General features: G+C 37.8%; 1 protein-coding gene across 1 annotated transcript in view; it reads left to right on the top strand.

The window, feature by feature from the left end:
• Nucleotides 1-19,073, top strand: part of LOC122788404 (protachykinin-1-like) — a 164,605-nt gene extending 145,532 nt beyond the window's left edge. The window contains exon 5 of the mRNA XM_044055476.1: nt 18,432-19,073. Within this exon, the coding sequence (XP_043911411.1) occupies nt 18,432-18,484 (53 nt within the window). The 3' untranslated portion in view covers nt 18,485-19,073. The remainder of the gene's footprint in view (nt 1-18,431) is intronic.
• The last annotated feature ends 1,552 nt before the right edge of the window (nt 19,074-20,625 follow it).

Below are 20,625 nucleotides of genomic sequence, written 5' to 3'. Positions count from 1 at the left end.
CTGTTTCTTTTGCCCTTTACCACTACCAGCTGACTATGTATCCCTCCAAGGTCATTTCACTCTTGTTCTACACGTGGTGCTGGTAGCTGTATAGCCACCTTTAGCTCTATATCCCCTTCATCGGCAGCCACAGCTATCTGCACCTCAGCTTGCAGTTTGCTTGCCTCCTGTTTCTCTCTTTTGTGTCTGTATCCCCCACTTTCCTCCATCACCTTATTTTGTACTATCCCTTTTGCCTGTGCACCTTTGGGAATTGACACCCTCTGTCTATGCTCTTATCCTCTCTACTGTCCACTCTTGATGCATTTTCTTTTCTAGCACCACTACATCTTTTCTCAATAAGTAGTCAGTCGGTCCCTGAGTTACATATCTTCCATGAATATTATCTGTTCACTGTTCCACTCATCCCCTGTCATCCCAATACTTTTCAAGCCAAAGAGCTGCACTATATCCAGAGCACCTCTCAAATTTCATTTACCTTGTGCGGCTTCTTTCATGTTGCCCTATTCTTGGATCTATCACTTGCATCCTCCTTTATTTATGCAAATGTGTAGGTATATGTATATATATATATGTATATATATATATATATATATATATATATATATATATATATATATATATATACATACACACATACATATGCATACACAAACACACACATATACACACACACACACACACACACAAACACACATGAGTATAATATTATTTGGTGCAAATACACAACAGCAAAACTAAAAAATTACATTGAATACACATATCAAGTAAAGAAAACAAAGTCCTTTCTTTGTGAGGCTAAGTCCCCCCTACTTCACCCACACCCCCTGCTATTGAAATATACCAACTCTGAGATCGTACAGCATTGGAGAAAGGGACAAAGCTCTTTAACCTGGTAGCATGCCACTCTATCAAAAGGAATTTAATAAAAAAAATGCTGAATTCCTTTTTAATCAACTGAATTAAGAGCAAAACATGCTTTACCCATATATATATATATATATATATATATATATATATATAAAGTGTAGATCTCTCTCTATATGTAAACAGATGCATACATATATGTGCATGTGTGTGCATATATATATATGAATATATGTGTATCTTTATATATCTCTCTATATATAGATAGATATGTAGATAGATATATAAAGGTATGTATGCATCTACATATGCATTTCACACACACACAAACTCTCTCTCTCTCTATATATATATATATATATATATATATATATACATATATATATATAATATGAGTGTTTGTGTGTGTATGTGCACATTTACCATCACATTATCAAACCACAGATCAGCTAAAATCATAATGTCAAAACCACAATGTTGAAGACCATATGGTTGATTTCAAACTCAGTCATACCTAAAAAGGTTGAATCTCTCATGGTCCAAGATCTCTGCCAACTCCCACTCCCTCACCCTCTGAATAATGAAATCACAATTCCTGTTTTCTTTGATACCTTTATACATAGTAACTTCATGATCATTGTACCCTGATGTAAAGAGACTACTCAGAGATTTCATAATCTCAGAAATATTTCACTCCATGACTTTATGTGATTTCAGACTATATAAGTTAGACAGTGTAGTTTTCATATATTATGGTCAATAAGCATTATGGACTCAATGATTTAGACATGGCTGTACAGGTAAAGTGATGATAAACCATATAGATAGGTAGATAAATAGATATCACCCCTTCCCATTTTACGTGGTGTCAGGGTGTCACATCAAGTGTCACAATCTCTTTCAATTCAGTGCCACTAAATTGCCTTCTTTAACAGTCATGCTCCACTGTCACAGGTCTTCACTCATAAAATCCATCCCTCTCTTGGTTGGATGTCTTCATCTCCTCAAGCCTTCTTCCCATCTCTCCCAAACTCTTCTACTTTTCCTGTACATGAAATCAAACCACTGTATTCTGTCTTTCTTGATTTTTTTTTTTTTTGCAACAGGTGGTACTTCAGATTCATTTCCTCCATCCCCTCATTCTCCACCACCTTAAGCTTCCATTAACGAAACAGTAATATGATGATGCTAGATGAGATACCTCCAACTTACCTTTTCTGCCCATTTTCTAAGAAATGATTTTGCAATCTATATGAATGTTAATGGTATGCTTTTTAATATTTAGTATTACTTATGTTACTCTGCTGTAACATTAAGTTGAAAGAACAGAAAGAATCAACAAACCTCAAGCTTTCCATTCTTCCCTGCCTTCACTGCCAATGTTTTTGTGCCATACAGCAGCACTAGTTCAACCAGTGTTTTGTATACCTTACTTTTCATTTTCTTTGGTATAATTCTGTAACATACTACCTCTGACACTTTGTGCCATTCGGCTGCACCACCTCTGAATCTAGCTTTAAGTTCCTCATTTAGAGCTCCCTTCTCCTCAACCACAACTTCCAGATATGTGAAGCTGTTATTATCTTCCATTATTACCTTTCAGTCTCAATTTTCAACTTCTTCTGATCTCCCACATTTGATTTAATGACCACCATCTTATTTGTAGTCAGTTTCATCTCATGTATCTTTATAACTGTGACAGATACAAGAATTTTGCATTCCAGTCCCATGTCAGTCATTAAAGTCTTTATTCAAACTCTGCTTGTAGTGTCACATCATCTGCATACTGTAGCTTTGTTGATCTGTCTTCTCAGCCTTTTCGCTAATGAAGTCCATCACTAGTATGAACAGCAGTGGGGTCAGTGCTGAAGCTGATGCATACCCACTCCCACTGGGAACCCTCCTGTGAGTCTAAATACTGTCCATCCTTATGTCAGTGGATCCTCATACATAGCTTGAGTTCATTCTACCAATGTTTCTAGTACGTCAGACCATCACAGCCAGATGTAACTAGACCTTTCTACCTCAAGTGTTATCTTTAAACTTCTAAACAAAGGTTAGACATCTGAAACATTAATGGGCAACTAACAGCAAAGAATAGAGAAGTATCACTTAATTTACTTTAACTTTCTTAACCAGAAACAGCAGAAGAAAATATGCATGTGTGTTTTTGTAATGTGACAGATACAGAGATCTCCAGAAACAATAAAAACAAACATAGTTGATTTTAAATGTCAGAAAGATACAGACAGAATAATTGCTTTTATGCTTTAACTGAAGCCCAGAAGTCAAAAATACAATAATCTAAAAGGCTAGGATGATGTGCATTAACTTCCCAAATGCTACACAAACTAATTCAGATAATAAATCTGCAAAGTCTGCAAATCTAAATCAATGTGCAATTAATGTTTTTGGTAAAACACTAGAATCTGGATTACAAACCAAGAGCTGCAAACAGTGTTAAATCAACAAACTAATTTGAAAACCACCAGTTCTTAATAAGTGTGTGAACCAGTAGTTAAGGAAAAAATAAAATAATCCTAAAATAATACGTTTGAAATATGTTTTCAAAAGTTGCGCACTAATTCTGTGTCAGGAATAAAGTCTGCACTCCATATCTTTAACTTGTTTTTGAAATCAACAAGTCTAGAAGAAACTAGAATTGCTCTGAATACCAACAAATGCAAGCAGCTGTAAAACAGATTAACAAACTAAACTGTTAACTTCCAAACGTGTTTTTGGTAAGTAATACATTCTGGTGTGACTTAGCTTAGCTTAATAAGAACAAAAATAAAATAAAAAATCCTTCTCAGCTGAAGTTGTAGGTCAAGCCAGCCAAAAGCTTCTTCCCTTATCTGTTCATCTTTGCAGATCCAAATTCAGAGAGGTGCAAACACAGCTATTAGATACAGAGTAATAGTTAATGTAAAGCCTACAAGAGCAAAAAATACTCAAAAATATAACTAGTAGAATAAGCCTGAACTGAATTTCCCATTCACGACAGAGGCCAACAAGAATATTTCCTACAAAGTAGTAGCTCTTGATCTAGCTTTAAACCTCATGACTCCAAGTACTGAAATGGAACCTGCAGTTACAGTCAAATTAACCAAACTCAGAGATGGGCACAGAATTACCATCAGTGAAAAAAACAGACTCAGAAACGAGGCTGAACAAAAGGATAACAGGGCTAAAAGGAATCAGCATAATATTGTCTATGTTTCATGTGCCTGACTGTAACTTGAGAAAAATGTTCTGAAAAAGAAGGAACTGTATAGGTATGAGTATGTCTCAAATTAAATGCAAAGACAAATATGACTGATGCCCAGGAATCTCATGAATGGGAAGAGAACAATGTAAACAAATTATTCGTGAAAAGCCCATGTAATGAAATATGCAATGATAAAATTACTTAGCAGAGCACAGAGTCATGGGCTAAAGCTCATTTTTGCTAAGGTGATCTGCCAACCAGATGGTTCTCCTGAACTATACATTATTTACAGAGAAATGCTGATTAGAGCCACAGTTCCAAACACACGTGCCTTTGAATGACAATGTGGTGATGTCCTTTGTCCTTGTTTGCAGAACTATCTTATTACTGGAAAACTGGGTAACTTAATGAGAAGTTCGGAAAAAGTAAAAATGTGTTGAAGGAACAAATAACCCAGGAGAACTGCCATTACTGCCCCCACGTTGATGTTGAGGCTCAGACTGTGTTAAAAAAAATGTATTCAGTAGTGGCTGAAATGATCATTGTAGTAAGAATCAGAAGTGTCCATGGTCAACCTTTAAAAGCCACATTCAGGCTGAAAAGGAAGACCCATAAGAAAGAAGACCATTCATAAAGATGTACCCTTTGAACATGCAGCGTTATAATAACTTAGATGTTACCTTAGAGTGTGTGGGGCGGAAAAACTAATTCTAAGGTGAATGCATTCCATACCAAAGTCTGCTAAGAAGCCCTTCCATTTTCTACATGTGCATGTGAGTATTCCTGGACTATCCAGAAACAATGGGACAACATAACCAGAGTACTGAAATATATCATGGAAATGAAAGAGGCTTTGCTTTGTTTTGGACATTGGTCTGAGCCTTAAAGAGATTGTCATACAGCTTCCATATGAATCATACCCACCTCAATATGATGAATGAGCTGTAAATCATAGGAGGGCTGGACAAAGTAATTAGCTCTATTTATCATAATTCTCAAGTAGAAGAATACCAGGGAGCAGAACAATGTCCTGAAAGATTTGCAGTATGATTAAGTTGCCCTACAGCTCTAGAGTTTGTTCTTGTTACTGTGGCATATGCATAGTCCCCATGTGTTCATATGGCTTTCCTCTAAGTAATCTAGTTTTCTTCCCTTCTCAAAGACATGTTACTAAAGTGGACTACCTACTCAGAGCAGTTTATACATACGGGATTTGTTTTAGAGTAGATTATGCCTACTAAAGGTATTGCAATAATGTGAATACCTACACAGTTTAGAAATAAAAAAATAAATAAATGTAGAAACAACTAATCCTTGAATGGGATCAAAAACCGTTTCTTTATATGAAGTTAAACAGATATGTAAGTTGTTCCAAAGTAGTTGACCAATGGAGATAGACATTATGTGAATACTTTTAGTGCAGACAATAAATCAAACAGTAAGTAGAAGAGACGGAAGCTGTGGTTGTCTATTATAGATCTCAGAGAAAATGTGGCATATGTAAATTTATTTATCTTTTGTTGACCAGGTTAGTCCCCTAATCTAGTGGCCTCTTTGCAGGGGAGACTCAAGGTATTATTTACATGACTACAAGACATCTGGACAGTGTATCAGGGAACTTCCCTTGCTATTTTCAATGGGTGCCATGGGATCTTTTGCATCCACCTGAGCTATCTCCAACTTAAGCAGATGGAACCTCAGTTTAGTGTCTCATTCAAAGAATCACATGCACAGGAGTCCAGCACCCCTACACACACACACACACACACACACACACACACACACACACACACACACACACACACACACACACACACACACACACACACACACACACACACACACACACACACACACACACACACACACACACACACACACACACGCTGCACTTCAGTGTCATTAATTTGGAAAATTAATCCAATCACCTGGAGTGGAAAGAGAACCCACAGCTTTCTGATCTTCCAGCACCAAAAGCAAGTGTGCTACCTGCTGCTCCACTGACAAAGCTGAAGAAGGTGAATGTTTATAAAGAAGCATCAAACATACTATATCCAGCCATGCTTCCAAAGTAGAGGCAGAAAGGTTTATAAAGAGAATAATCAGAATATGTAGGAAAACAAAATAAGATCTCAAGGGCACCAAAGTCCTGACTATCAATACTTTTTGGAAACAGGTAAGAACAAGAGAATCCCTAAATGACTCTGGCTCATCAAACTCATTTGATTACATCCTTTTTATCAGGTATACTGATTTATGAATTACTGCTTCTGCTTGGGAATAAGAAGGTTGTGGAAATGTGAAATAACTGAGTACTCACTGGGTTTGTGCTAAATTGTGTGCTGTAACAGATGTTTGGATTTGTAAGACTGAATAGTCTTGTGAGACCAGTGATCTCCCACCAGGATGAAAAAAAAAGAAAGAAAACATTTTCACCAGAAGTGAGTGCTATGGTACCAAGAAGGGGTTTGTGAGTCTGGAGTATTTTCTAAGAAGTATAACATGAACCCATTAACTACAGGTATTATGTCTTAACAACTTGGATAAACACTATAACTATGGGTCATGAGAATGTGGTGTTTAACCTTTTTATTATTTTAAAACTGGCATGAAATATATTTTTAAAACAAAATAATTCACATCTGCAGGACCGTTATGAAGGGATTATTTTCACCAATATGTTAATTCTATTAGCAAAATAATTACATTACAGGTTCCAATTAAAATGAATGGGAATTTAAACATGGTGAGGTGTTATGTTATTCATTATTATGCTCTTTCACTTCCTCCTTCACACAATAAAGGACAGAGCTAGCCATTCTCTAGCCATGCCATGTTACTATGTAAGATCACACCAGATCAGTTGCTCTGAACAGCTATTCTAAGTACTTAAGTGATGATCTCTAGTAGTTTGATTAAGGACATCAAGATGATCAAATACCCTAATCTTCAGAAGGTTTTCTTTTCCAAGTATTTTGTTTTTTATAAATACCGACAGGATACCATATATATATATATATATATATATATATATATATATATATATATATATATATATATGGGCAGTGTTAACAAAACATATTGCTCACAGCAGTGATTCATTTTTTTTTAATTACAACAATAGCGGCAGGTTGGCTATGGAAGACTACAACAAGTTGAAATAACATTATCCTAGCCCTTATTTCACTTTCATTATGTTGAGACATCAGAGGTGATCACCAAATGTAGTTAGTTTCTTTTTGAGGGTAGCGGCCTGTGTGCGACAGCAAAAGGCAATTACATGATTCTTATGAAACAAGCATATATGCAAGGGTGTAGCTAGGCATACCCAGTGTACTGAAATGAGTACATTTTTTTCTGAGCATCTCTTCAAATGTCAGCACTCAAACAGCACAGAATGTTTAGAACTGTGTAAATGAATATTCACAGTATATCGGTACACAAAGAATTCTTTTGCAAAAGGAATCCACCTCTAAAACTAGCTTGTTATGGAAATAAATTGTGACAGTTCAAGATAACATGCTTCTTCCCATGTATCTGGGACTATCATTTTGAGGGCTGAGTATATTTTTAAACTGACAAGTGGATCATGGGGGGCAGCAACTTTAGGTTTGAGTACAAATTGTAAATCTCTGTCTATATCCCTGCTATGTGGCATATTGTGGAGGGGATATTGCATATACATACGAGGGAATTGCATTGAAATGCCTTACTGTGGCCATTCTTGCTTTCACTTTTATCATAATGTAATAGAGGTACACAGTAAATGGCTATCTTTTTGGAAAGGGTGGTAGGGTGACGGGTGTTTATGAAAGCACAGAACAGTTACATGATCACCGCTGAATGATCACTGATATGATTTGTCTGGAGCAGTGTATCTGCCTGTAAGCAGAAAGCTGAAATACATCACTGTGGCCACTATGTACTTTCTTCACATTGCATCATCAGAGGTGTGCACAGAAAGTGGCTATCCTTTTTCTTGGGGCAGACAATGTGTGACAACAAAGGATAATTGCTTGAGCACTGTGAAAGCAATCATTGATCTTTGCATATTACAGGCATTGCCTACATATATGAGAGAAATAAGATTACTTATTATTAATTATTATTATTATTATTATTACTACTACTATCTTTTGTTGACCAGGTTAGTCCCAATAGGCTAGTAGCCTTTTTTTCAGAGGACAAGGTGGAATTTTTACTACTAGGGGAAATTTAGCCAAGGCATTGAGGAACTTCTACTTGTTTCAATGGGTGCTGTGGGATCTTTTACATCCACCTGAATTACCACCAACTCAGGCAGATATGGCCTTGTCTTAACACCTCATCTGAAGGACAACACACTCAGAGAACAAAACCCTCAGCCTTCTGAATAAAAAGAGAGTGTGCTATCCATTCCATCACTGGTATTGTGTAGTGTATTATTGTTGTCATTCTTTTACTTTCATCATAATCAATTGCATATGGAAGGTGGCTGTTTTTTTGGGTAGGAATGGGAAGAAGTGTGTGTGAAAGCACATGTAAGTCACATGATAATTGTTGATCATGGATATGGCTTGTCAGGGGCAGTGTATGTGTCTGATATTGATAAGCTGAAGTACATATAGTGATGTGACTTCTTCATAATCAGGTGGAATACCCTCCTGGAAGAAGGGACACAGTTCACTAAGTCAGTAGATGAATAAAATGATCTGTAGCCAATATTTGTTTTATTTTAGAATGAAGGATTAACTCATGCTTTGGATTTCAAGTGATTACTTTATTAGTTTAATTTTGCAGCCTCTCCCTAATACAAATGCCTTTAGATTTGATTGCAGCAAACATGTATATTTGTACTTTTTTCACAAAGGAGGATTATACATACTACATATAGTCATAAATACATTTTGTTTTTGTAACATAAGACCTAAAAACACTATTTAGCATGAAAGAGATGTTTTCCCGAAGTTGAAATGCATAGACTTAAAAAAGGAAACCTTTACCGAAAATTATGACATAGCACTTAGAAAGTCAACAAACAGCTGTTCTATTACCTCTGATCCTAAAAGCACAACTGAACTACAGTTTAGAAGTAAATATTCATATTTCTTACATAAAAATACTAAATATTGTCAAACTGTTTCAGACATATTACCCTACCTTTAGACTTTCCACAAACAGACTTACGTGATCAGTAGAAAGTACCATAGGTTCATACTAGGCTATCTGCCCTAGGGCATTTATAAGCCTAGCCAGAGTGTGTTTGGCTTTCGCCACCCATTTTAAATTAATTTTGCTATGCCCTTTTTCGAGGTTAGTATACTGTGCCTCTGTATAACAGTGACACAGAAGTGATAACCGGGGTAAACCTACGATCTCCTATCCACTCATCAAGATTCCTCTTGAAGAGAGTCAATGAGGGACTCTGCCCAACCTGGACTGGGATTTTATTAAAGGGTGAAGGGAACCTCTGGGTTATGAATCTGTCTCTCCAGCATGTCCTATTTATTTCAGTGCTGAGGTTCAAGACTCTCGAGCGCGTAGCTCGATGGGATTTGGATTTTCTGAGGTGCAGCATGTCCATTAATTCTGGGTTGGACATGGCTTTATACGACAGGCACAGATCGCCTCTGAGCAGGTGGTATGCCACTGAGTAGAGCTGGAGTTTTTTTAACCAGGCAGCATATGGCATCTGTTTGAGCCCTTTGATCCTCTTGGTGAGGTACTTTTGGGGTCTTTCCAGTTGCTGCAGGTGTCTGGTAAGGTGCATCCCAAAAGGGGCATTGTACTCAATTATGGGCCTGATGAGGGATGAGTAAAGAGGCACGATGACCTCCCCTGATCTAGATGTGAGTCCCTTCATGATTAGGTGGGCTTTATAAAATGTTTTTCTAACCACTTTGGCCACGTGGTTGTCAAATGAGAGATTGCTATCAACTTGGGTCCCCAGGTCCCTAATTAATTCTTCTGTACTTAATGGATTACCACCTATGTGGTAATTTGTGGGCACTTTGTTTTTGCCAAAGGGGATGACTATACACTTTTTGGCGTTTAGCTTGAGGCCATGTCTCTGGCACCAGTTGTCTGTTTCTATGAGGCCCTTTTGGAGGATGCTTGTGTCGGCTGGAGAGTCGATTATGGCACCCAGTTTGCAGTCATCTGCGAACTTGGTCAGCCACAGTCCTTCCATGTTGGCCTGTACCTCCGAGAAATATATACCGAACAAGAGAGGTCCTAGGACTGAGCCTTGTGGAATGCCACTTGTAACTGGTTTGGAGTCTGACATGGCTCCAGCAATTCTAACCATGTGGGTTCTGTCCTTGAGCCAGTTTGCAACCCATCTAGTGACATAGGGGTTTATATTTAAGCTGGTGAGCTTATCTATAATGCCCAAGTGGGGTATTGTATCGAAGGCTTTTGCGAGGTCCAGGTAGACTGTGTGGACCCGCCTTCCCCTCGTCAATGGCCTTGGTGACTGTTTCAAAGAAATCGACCAGGTTTAAGAGGCAGGATCTGCACTTAACAAAGCCGAACTGGGTAGGATCCAGTGTCTGTAGGTCCCCAATATCTTTATTTATGAGGTCCATGATGATCCTTTCCATAGCTTTGCAGACCAAGCTAGTCAGGCTTATGGGGCAATAGTTTCCAGGATCCGTTGAGGCACCACCTTTGTGGAGAGGGACCACTGTTGCTGTACACCACTCTTTGGGTACATATCCTGTAGTAAGGCTGAGATTGAACAGTAGTTTTATGTTTGGGTTTAGCTCTTCTTGGAGTTCATGTAGGACGCAGCCCGGGACACCGTCTGGTCCCATTGATGCTGTGTTTTTGCTTTGGAGAGGGCGGCTCTTACCTGAGCATCTGAGATGTCAGGGGGGCAGCACTCTGCTGGGATAGATATTTGCCCTTTTGGTGGGGAGGGGGGGAGAAGTTTGCGCTGAACCTGTCAGCTAGGATGTTGGCAATGTCTGTGGGTTTGGTGTATTTTTGTCATTTTGGACTAATTCTGAGCATATCTGGGAATTCCCACCCAGGTTCCTAACATAACTAAAGAAAACCTTGTGATTATCCTTAGTGTCCTGTGCAATTTTTCTCTCGAAGCTGGCCTTAGATGATTTTATGAGTGCCCGTAGTTTTTTGCTGATACTGATCAGAGATGCCTTCCCTTTTTGGGATTTTGCTCTATCATGTAGTAGCTTCCTCCTTCTATTGTATAGTTTGTTTATGGCTGGGGTCCACCAGACAGGACGTCTGCCTTTGGAGGATTGGGTCTTGGTTTTATTTGGGATCGCATGATCCATGCATTCCTGAAGGTGTTCATAGAATGTGTTTATAAAGGATTCTGCGGTCTGGGCCATATTTTCCACAGGCCCGGGGGCTTTGAAGGATTCCACCTCGGTTTTGAGGAGTGTGAAATTTGCTTTAGAGAAGTTTTTCACTGTGGTTTTCTGGGCAGGGGGTGGGGTCGGGATGTGAATATCCAGTGAGATTAGATTATGATCTGATCTTACCAGTGAGGGATATACTTCTGGTTTGGAGCATAGAGTCCCCATGTTGGTGATGATCAGGTCCAGTATGTTTTCCCCTCTTGTGGGAGTGGTAACAAGTTGTTCCATAGCATTTGAGTTTATAAGTTCTAGGAACCTTTGAGCTAGGGTGTTGGAGCTAGAGTAATGCTCCCAGTCTATGTTTGGGTAGTTGAAGTCGCCCAATATAATGGTGTTTGAAGAGATTTTCATATTTTCCAGTGTTCTCAGGAAGGCCGAGTGGGGTTCCTGGGTTTGGGAGGGTGGTCTGCAGCAGGCTATAAACTGGAAGGCAGTTTTACTCACTGTTAGTTGCACATGGATAGTCACTGATGCTTCGTGCTGTGCCACCAACCTGGAGGTGTGGGTATCTTTGACGAATATTGATACTCCCCCTCCTTTTGTGGTTCAGTCCACATTTTGGGGCTGAAAAGCATGGTATGAGGTATAACCTGGTAGTGCTGGGGTGCTCTCGGGAGCCTTGAACCAGGTTTCTGTTACTGCACAGATATCGATGTTCTACATGCTAAGGAGAGTTTCGAGTGTGTGCATCTTGAGGTTTAGACTTCTGGCGTTGTGTAGCATTACTCTTAGTTTCTTATCCCTTGTGATACCTATGGAGGTGGGTTTGTTTTTTGAGCCTTGCCTAAAAAAGGCACTATGGGGGTAGCAAGAGCCTTTGCCAATATCCGAAAGCCCAGTGGTGACAGATGCAAGCCGTCCCTAGCAAAGCATCGTGGCTTGTCAAGCATGTCAACCCAGGCTGATCCCCTTTGAATGACACCAATACTTAAGCCAATTGTTGAAATTGATCATCTTGTCTTCATATTGTGGCATCATTCTTGGTGAGGGTAAGATGCTACTCAAGGTCAGGGTCATACCGGCCTGGGCTATATGCTCAGAGAGCTCCTCTATGTCTCGTTTCATGTAGTCAAAAGAGGTACATCTCAGGTCATTCACACCAGCATGGACAATGACTGAGTCATATTTGTACTTGCCTTGGAGTGACCTGAGTGCTTGTGTTATGTGGCGGATCCTAGTGCCCGACAGGCAGCTCACCATGACCTTCTCCTTGTTCAGCCTGGTGAGCGGGACGTCAGTGTGCCTGACGATAGAGTCACCTATTACAAGTGTATCAGGTGTATTGTTTAGCCTTAAGGGCTGTGACTGTTCAGCACACTGGCTTTGTTTTGGGGTAGCGGTTGCTTGGATGTCTGCTTTGGAGGTCTCTGCTGCTTAGGCAGATTTTTATTTAGAGCCTCTGAGTATGTTTTTGTGTGTTTATGTGTTTGGTTTGCTGTCGTGGTAGGTCTATGTGAGACTGGAATTGTAGTGAGTGTGGTTTCCTTCTCCTCCTGACTGGTTACGCCAGTACTGAGCTGAGAGAGCTTAGCCTCCAATTTGGCTATATGGTTGCATCTCTCACATGTGTTGGAATTTGTTGGGAGGAGGAGAGGGTTGTCTGTGTACATGAGGCAGTTGTAACATTGCCTCAAGATTCCCAGATTCACCAGCTGGACCGGAGAGGAGATTGACAACTGACCTTTGGACATGCTAGAATAGTATTGGGAATTCCTTCATAACTGAAAAAAAGGGCCAATGGGGAACAAGGTACTCAAGGGGAGTTTGTGAGGGTGTAGTGCTTTTAATTTTTTAGTGCTGACTTATATAATTGATTTAGTGAGCAGGTGCCAGGTAACTTAAATGCAATGTGTTACAGGTAACTTAAATGCAAAAACGACCAACAGTAACTTTCTTTTAAGTGAAACAAGGAAATAAGTACAGTAAGCAATGCGGATAACACTAGGGATCCACAGAAGTGCTGAAAAGCCATGTTTTAGGTGGAATTAGCGTTTCAGGGAAATAACAAGCAAACAAACAACAAGCATACAAACAAAGCTAGATTCAGCAGGCCTGGATCTAGTCTATGCTACAGCAAACAAGGTGTACCAATTTCAGTAAGAAACAGTTCAAATATGCAGGCACTATAAGCCTTTAACCAGAAATTCCCAGCTCAGAAGGGCAGAATCCAGCCTCTCCTCCCACAAGAGTGCAGACCAAGAACCTTCTTAATGTAAAATAACTGGCCTGAAGCCCAAGTGCTTAAACCAGAACTAATACACTTTTAGAATAACAGACACTGAGCCTTCAATCAGCAGTTCCCAACTTAGAAGGATGTAAGCTACCTGTCCTGCCACCACAGTGCAGGCCACAAACCTTCCTAATGTAAAACAACTGGTCTGAAGCCCAAGTGCTTAATCCAAAAGACTTAGAATGATAGCTACACTTTAATCAAGTTACTACCAAGCAGTAATAAATACAATTGAATACTTTAAAGAATGCCTGGATTAGTGCTCAAGTTATACAAACAAAGCTAGATTCAGCAGGCCTGGATCTAGTCTATGCTACAGCAAACAAGGTGTACCAATTTCAGTAAGAAGCAGTTCAAATATGCAGGCACTATAAGTCTTTAACCAGAAATTCCCAGCTCAGAAGGGCAGAGTCCAGCCTCTCCTCCCACAAGAGTGCAGACCACAAACCCTCTTAATGTAAAATAACTGGCCTGAAGCCCAAGTGCTGCTAAGTTGCATTATACTCTATTTCCATTATGAGCATGTGACCTTTGTTCAGGGTGGTGGAATGTAGCCTGTATATATGAGGTCACCATCATCACCAGAATGGAAGAACCATTCTGTCAGCTTTTAAATAAAATGTATATATAATAAATTTGGGATGGTGCTTACTAACTGATAAGTGCTCACACTGAAGGTAGCAGTTTGTTCTTTGCTTGTGAATATCCTTTACAGTTGGGATGTAGATTTCATTAAGTCTCTTTAGAGCTGGCACATATACTTAATAGAGGTGCTGGGGGAGTTTTAGTACTTCACATTTCATGGAAGTTAGAAGCTGTTGGTACAAGGTTTCGGAAGTTGATGTCAGCATTTTGAGGATAACGTTTGATGTTTATCACTGTCATTTTTGTTTGATTCAGTCTTGTGTTGTTGGCTATCTGACTGTTGAATAAAAAAGATTTCTTTCTACAGGGGAAATGATACATGGCATTTTATATGTAGCTTCCAAATACAGGAGTTCATAGACCTTTAACTGTCACACTCTAACATTATGCATTATTTTTTGTTTCTGAAGGGAGAAATATGACCTGCGATCCGGAGGCAGGGTGAAATTAATACAGTGTGTGTGTGTGTGTGTGTGTGTGTGAATACACAAAGTTAGCATCAAACGTAAAAAATTATAAATATTTCACCAAAGATGCACATGAAGTTGTCATCAAAAGTAAAAAAATATAAATTATAAATATTTCACAAAATAATTTTTTGTTACTCCATATAGGTAGAAGGCCTAAAACATAATTTACTGTAATGCAACTTGGAATCAAGTTGCTGTGAAGTCCTTGAAGGTAAAATGGCATCTTGAATGTGTTTTGTACCAGAATATCCTATTATAAATCCCTAAATCATTTATGAGCTGTCATAGAAAACTTATAGGGAATTCGCAACAGCCATATTTCTCTGCAGCTGAATGTCACTTCAGCCAATATCCCTAACTAAATGTTCCACAGGGAAATGTCTCTCTGCCCAGACACCTGAACCCATATATATATATATATATATATATATATATATATATATATATATATATATATATATCTATAAATGTTTATTGGTATGTACAAGGCTAACTACCTTTGCAAGTCATTGTAAATTTAGTTAATTTCCCTCAAATGTGAGAATCAAACCCTGTAACTTGTGTCTGTGAGGCAAGCATCTTAACCATTATGCCAACCCCCAACTTCTCTACAAAAAGCACTCCATTGATAGCCCATACTTTTAATATTTAGCACTAGTTTCCTGTTAAAACACTGGAGTTGTCCAGAATTTGTAACCAGGGACCTTCTTGCACCCTAAGTGAGGATCATACCCCTAGACCAGTAATTGTGTGTTTCTAAAGTAAACACTTCAACCATTACATCGGCTACATCTATATGTCCCCTAAAGAAAGCATTTTTTTCATTTGTAACATGACATGGGTCAAATGCCCTGATCTTAAGCAGCTAAAGTAGTATGGTCAAAGTCAACTGACCTACACGGATTTCCCTACTGACCGAATAGCAATTTTACATACATGTTTTTAGCTGAGCCCCATATCATTACTGCCTAATAGTTTTAAAAAAAAAACATCAAAGGAGGTCCAAAGTAGCACCTTATACATGTAGATACCAAATACACAGGTACATAAGCCTACACTGTCACAGACTGGCATTTTACTATGTACTCAGTTTCATTTGAGGGTGTTGCATATAATCTCTTCTATGGGTACAGAATACAGCCTTGATTTAGAATGCATCTTTACTTGGATATCATTATATCAGAAGAAAAAAAAATCATATATATTTCTCCTGAATATGGATTTTTTCTCATTTTAATTATGACAACCCCCACTTAGACTTATATGCAGTAAAGCACAGTACAGTACATGAATATGATGTTGTGTACATGAATTTATACCTGCAATCAGCAGCAAAGTGCATTCTGTAGTTGATTAAATAAACATGACATTGTGTTTGCATATACCTAAAAGCATCAGCAGTGTATTCTGTAGTTTATGCTTGTGACATATTATGTGAAATTTGTTATTTTTTAAATTAAAGTAATGGGGTGGGTGGCTTAGAATGACAGCGACAAGTTGAAATACATTATTGTGGCCATTACTTCACTTTCATTATGTTTTCAGAGACATGGTGCTATAGTGTTGGTTACCACTAGCAGTCTTATATAACCTTTGGATGTTCTTTTTTATGTTGTTCACTAAAAACATATATTTTTTTTATCATTTTAAATGCTGTACTGAAGCACACATACTTTACTTGCTGTGATAAAAACACATTCATTTGAGATTTTACAGTTTGCTTTTCCTTGTTACAATTAGGTCATGTGATATTCAGTATAAGGCAGACCATCCATGAGTCTTGTCTTGAAAAACAGTAATTCTAAGCAGCAGAGGCATTGAGATATGAAGTTAGGTTGAAGTTCAAGCTAGCAGGGCCTTTGGAAAAAGGCACACTGAAACATTTGTGTGCAGTTACTTGAAAACAAAACTATTCATATCAGTTCTCTTCAAACTTAAAAATATAATGTTTTAATATCAGATCAAAAAAGATTATGCATTCTGCATCAAATGGCTTTTATTAAAATTCAGTATGCAGCTGCTCCTGCAGCAGCTCAAGCTAATGGTGCTTTATATGTAATTATACAAGCACTCTTCTAAGAAATTGTTGAACTGTTTTTGAGATGTTTTTTTTTTTTTTTTGATATTCAGAAAGCAAATATAGCCAAAAACAATCCTTATTTTGGGGACAGTCCTCTGAAAATTTGTCATTGGCAAAGGAGTTAAGCTGTCTTTAAACTGTCTACTTAAAGAATAGTACTGGCTGATAGGACCAAATACTTTTTTTTCAAGGTTATAAATGTTATAAGAGATTCCTGAATAATTTTTCATATAGTAAAATCTCATGATAAAGTGCACTAATGAATGCAGACTTTTCTTTTTTATTATTTATTTATTTTTACTTATGTATTATTTTTCAGTCTGATTATAAAGGAAAGCATGCCACCAAAACATCTAACATCTCAAACCTTTTTAATAATTTGGAAAGGAAGTGCTGCATACCTATCTCCACTGCTCAGAAAAAGCTCAAGAGTTTAATTTCAATTTGAAATCAAAGTTAACCATTGTGGCAGAATTCTGATATAAAGCCGAGCCTATTAATGATGCATCATTCCTTTCAACTACCCCTGATTTTCCCCATATTGTTTCCCTGTCCCTCATATAATGTTTGATTTTCTAGCAAATTGCTGATGATTAAAGTCAGTGAATAACACCAAATATCGACAGTCTCATACGTCATACTGTTCAGAAAGTGCATGCTGCTACAATATATGTTATTCCATACACTTTTAAGTGTATTCAAGTAATAATTTCAAACATGTCTTGACTTTGGGCTTTGTCCCTCTCCTACGTTTGGCTTCCTCCAGAACTGAAGCAAAATACATTGAGAGACATGCTATGCATATGTGTCAGGTAACTGGGGGGGGGGTAGGTTTGTCTGCCAAACTGAATGAAACATTTTTTTTTTCTTTTCACTGACCATGAGGCCAAGGAGGCCTGGATATGAAAATAATGTTTTGTAGAGTATAGTGATGGGGAAAAAAAAGAAATCAGACTTAGAATTATAGATTAAATAGGGTGACCATTACAAGCACAATTAATGCTTTCTATTTTCTTACACTGAAGGTAAAGTTCTAAATTTTTGCAAGTTATAGCTTATCAAGGGTAAAAGTTTTAAATGCCAATACTAGCAAGTGCAAATCCTGGAACAGTAAGACTGAATGTGTGAAACTGTGGACTGCTAGACTAAGAAACACCATACATGAGACTTACGACTGAAAGGCAAAAAACAAGCATTTATCTTTCAGAAGATTCATCCCAAAAAGAAGTTGTTCTTTTTTTTCTTCATATAACATCCACAAAGAATGCTCTGCAACCTATTTAGATTTTTCTTTACATTCTTAATAGAAAGAGTTTTCTAGAAATGTTTACCTTATTTTTTCACCTAGTTTTAAAACTGTTTAGAATCACTGCTTGCCTAGAGTACAGTACATTGAGGTATTAGGCCACAGTGTATGTGTATTTTTGTGTAACTCTGTACACCTGTTATACGTGGAACCCAAGCAACCAGCATCTAGTTATGGCCTACTTCTTACATACTAGGCAAGAACTTCACCTCACTCCACTGTCTTCTAAACAAATGCATTTGTTTTTTTTTTTTTTAGAGCTTCCAGAGGATTATGAGAAATCTACCTTTTATGTAAGAAGACGCAAGTGAAACACTGAAAATGAGACACCTCCATCAAAAGGGTCCTAGATGTGACCAAAAGGGCTGCCAGCTTTTTCTTTGTGCATATAGAACGACAATGAAAAAAGCTGACATTCACAGTACAACAGTGTTTTTCTTAACTCTTCATTGCGAACATTATTCCTAATTTTCAACAGGCTTCTGTAATATAGTGATTGTTGTTTCCACTGTTTGCAAATATTTTTCTTTGTTCTATTGGGTTAGGCTTGCAAGAGCATTCCAGAAGTGACATTTATTTTCCAGAAGCTCCATGAGTTCTAGCAGAACAAATTACATACAGCTGACTGTTTCGAGTTTGCTTTTTCATGTGCCATTGCTTTTGTCCATTAGCTCACTAGTGTTAAGTCTCCAGGCTGGAAACATGCCACCAGTGGAAAACATGTGTTTATACACCAAGATTCAAGGGGAAAAAGAACACAACTTTCTCTACCACGAGAATATTTTTTATTATGTAAATAAATGGTAAACGTATTTATGTAATAACTGAAAAGCTCACTACAAATGTTATTTCTGATTAAAAAGGGCACCTAAAGCATAGGTGCTTACTTTTTGTGATTAACTTGTCTTAAAATATTTTCAGTAGTGAATGACTTGAACACATAAATCAGATTTACTAATAAGTCAACATTATTGTACTTGCCACTTATTAAATACTTTCAATCTCAGTTATGGGAAATAAAGATAAAATTGTTAAAAAGTACATCTTAACTATACCCAGACTATTGTAGCATATTATATATTTGAGTGTATGACATACTCAAAGATGTGTGCGTCCATATTTATGTGACCACACTACCACACACACATACATACATATATATATATATATATATATATATATATATATATATATATATGTGTGTGTGTGTGTGTGTGTGTGTGTGTGTGGTGTGTTTATATATACAAGTCTGCTCACTACAACTGACAGACACGTTACTATACATGCACCTTCATGCATGCAAAAAAAACCCACATTGTTCACACAATTCCTGCTAATTATATAAATAACTCTGAGATTACACATTCAGAATTCTGCAATCTCCACACCTGTTGACAATCTGCTTAGTCATCTAAACTGTGCCAACTAAACAGATGATGACTAAAAACAAATTCAACCATATTTCCTCACACACACACACACACACATATATATATATATATATATATATATATATATATATATATATATATATATGAAAACACACACACACATGTATATGAATATAAAATTTGTTTTGCAAAACGTGTCAGTGCATACACTTGCATTTATGAATCCTTTCACAGCATCAGAAAAAAAGAAATAAGGAAGTAGGTACTCACTCCTTGCACGTTCCCTATCTAGCCAGTTCCTCCCATGGACATTCTGAGGCCATATTCTCTACCAACCTAAGGTTCCTGGTAAATGCCCAGAAAAAAAGGAATGTGGCACTGGTGAAGCAAATGTGCAATATAACATTCTACTTGGTATCAGCAAGCTGTACACGTTTCCACATGGAAGAATACAAACATATAATGAAGAATGTGATAGGCAGGATGAGTTATGAGGAATTATGTTATTTAACACTGGATACCTCATTTATACCGTACATACTGAACCCCAATGAATGCAGTAATATTTTGTGTATAGAATTTCACTACATTTTTGTAAAGTACACATTATTTTTCCTCATACAGCACAAGGTCTTAGAACAGTCAGGTATGCCCAGACCTGGTATAATACGTAAGATACCATCTTCTTCTTCTTTCGGCTGTTCCAGTTAGGAGTCGCCACAGCGGATCATCTGTTTCCATTTCTTCCTGTCCTCTGCATCTTGCTCTGTTACACCAACCACCTGCATGTCCTCTCTCACCACATCCATAAACCTTATCTTAGGCCTTCCTCTTTTCCTGTTACCTGGTAGCTTCATCCTTAGCATCTTTTTCCCAATATACTCAGCATCCCTCCTCAGCACATGTCCAAACCAACGTAATCTTGCCTCTCTGGCTTTGTCTCCAAACCTTCCAACCTGGGTTAACCCTCTAATATAATTATTCCTAATCCTAACGTAGTAGACCCAAAAAACTATGCAGAAACACGGAAACGCCAATGTATAAAAAAATGACAATCTTTG

Source organism: Protopterus annectens, chromosome 13.part0 (genome assembly GCF_019279795.1).
Source record: "Protopterus annectens isolate FY-2018-M chromosome 13.part0, PAN1.0, whole genome shotgun sequence".
Classification (NCBI taxonomy): Eukaryota; Metazoa; Chordata; order Ceratodontiformes; family Protopteridae; genus Protopterus; species Protopterus annectens.
The sequence above is the reverse complement of the archived record's forward strand: the minus strand, read 5'-3'. Positions and strand labels throughout refer to the sequence as shown.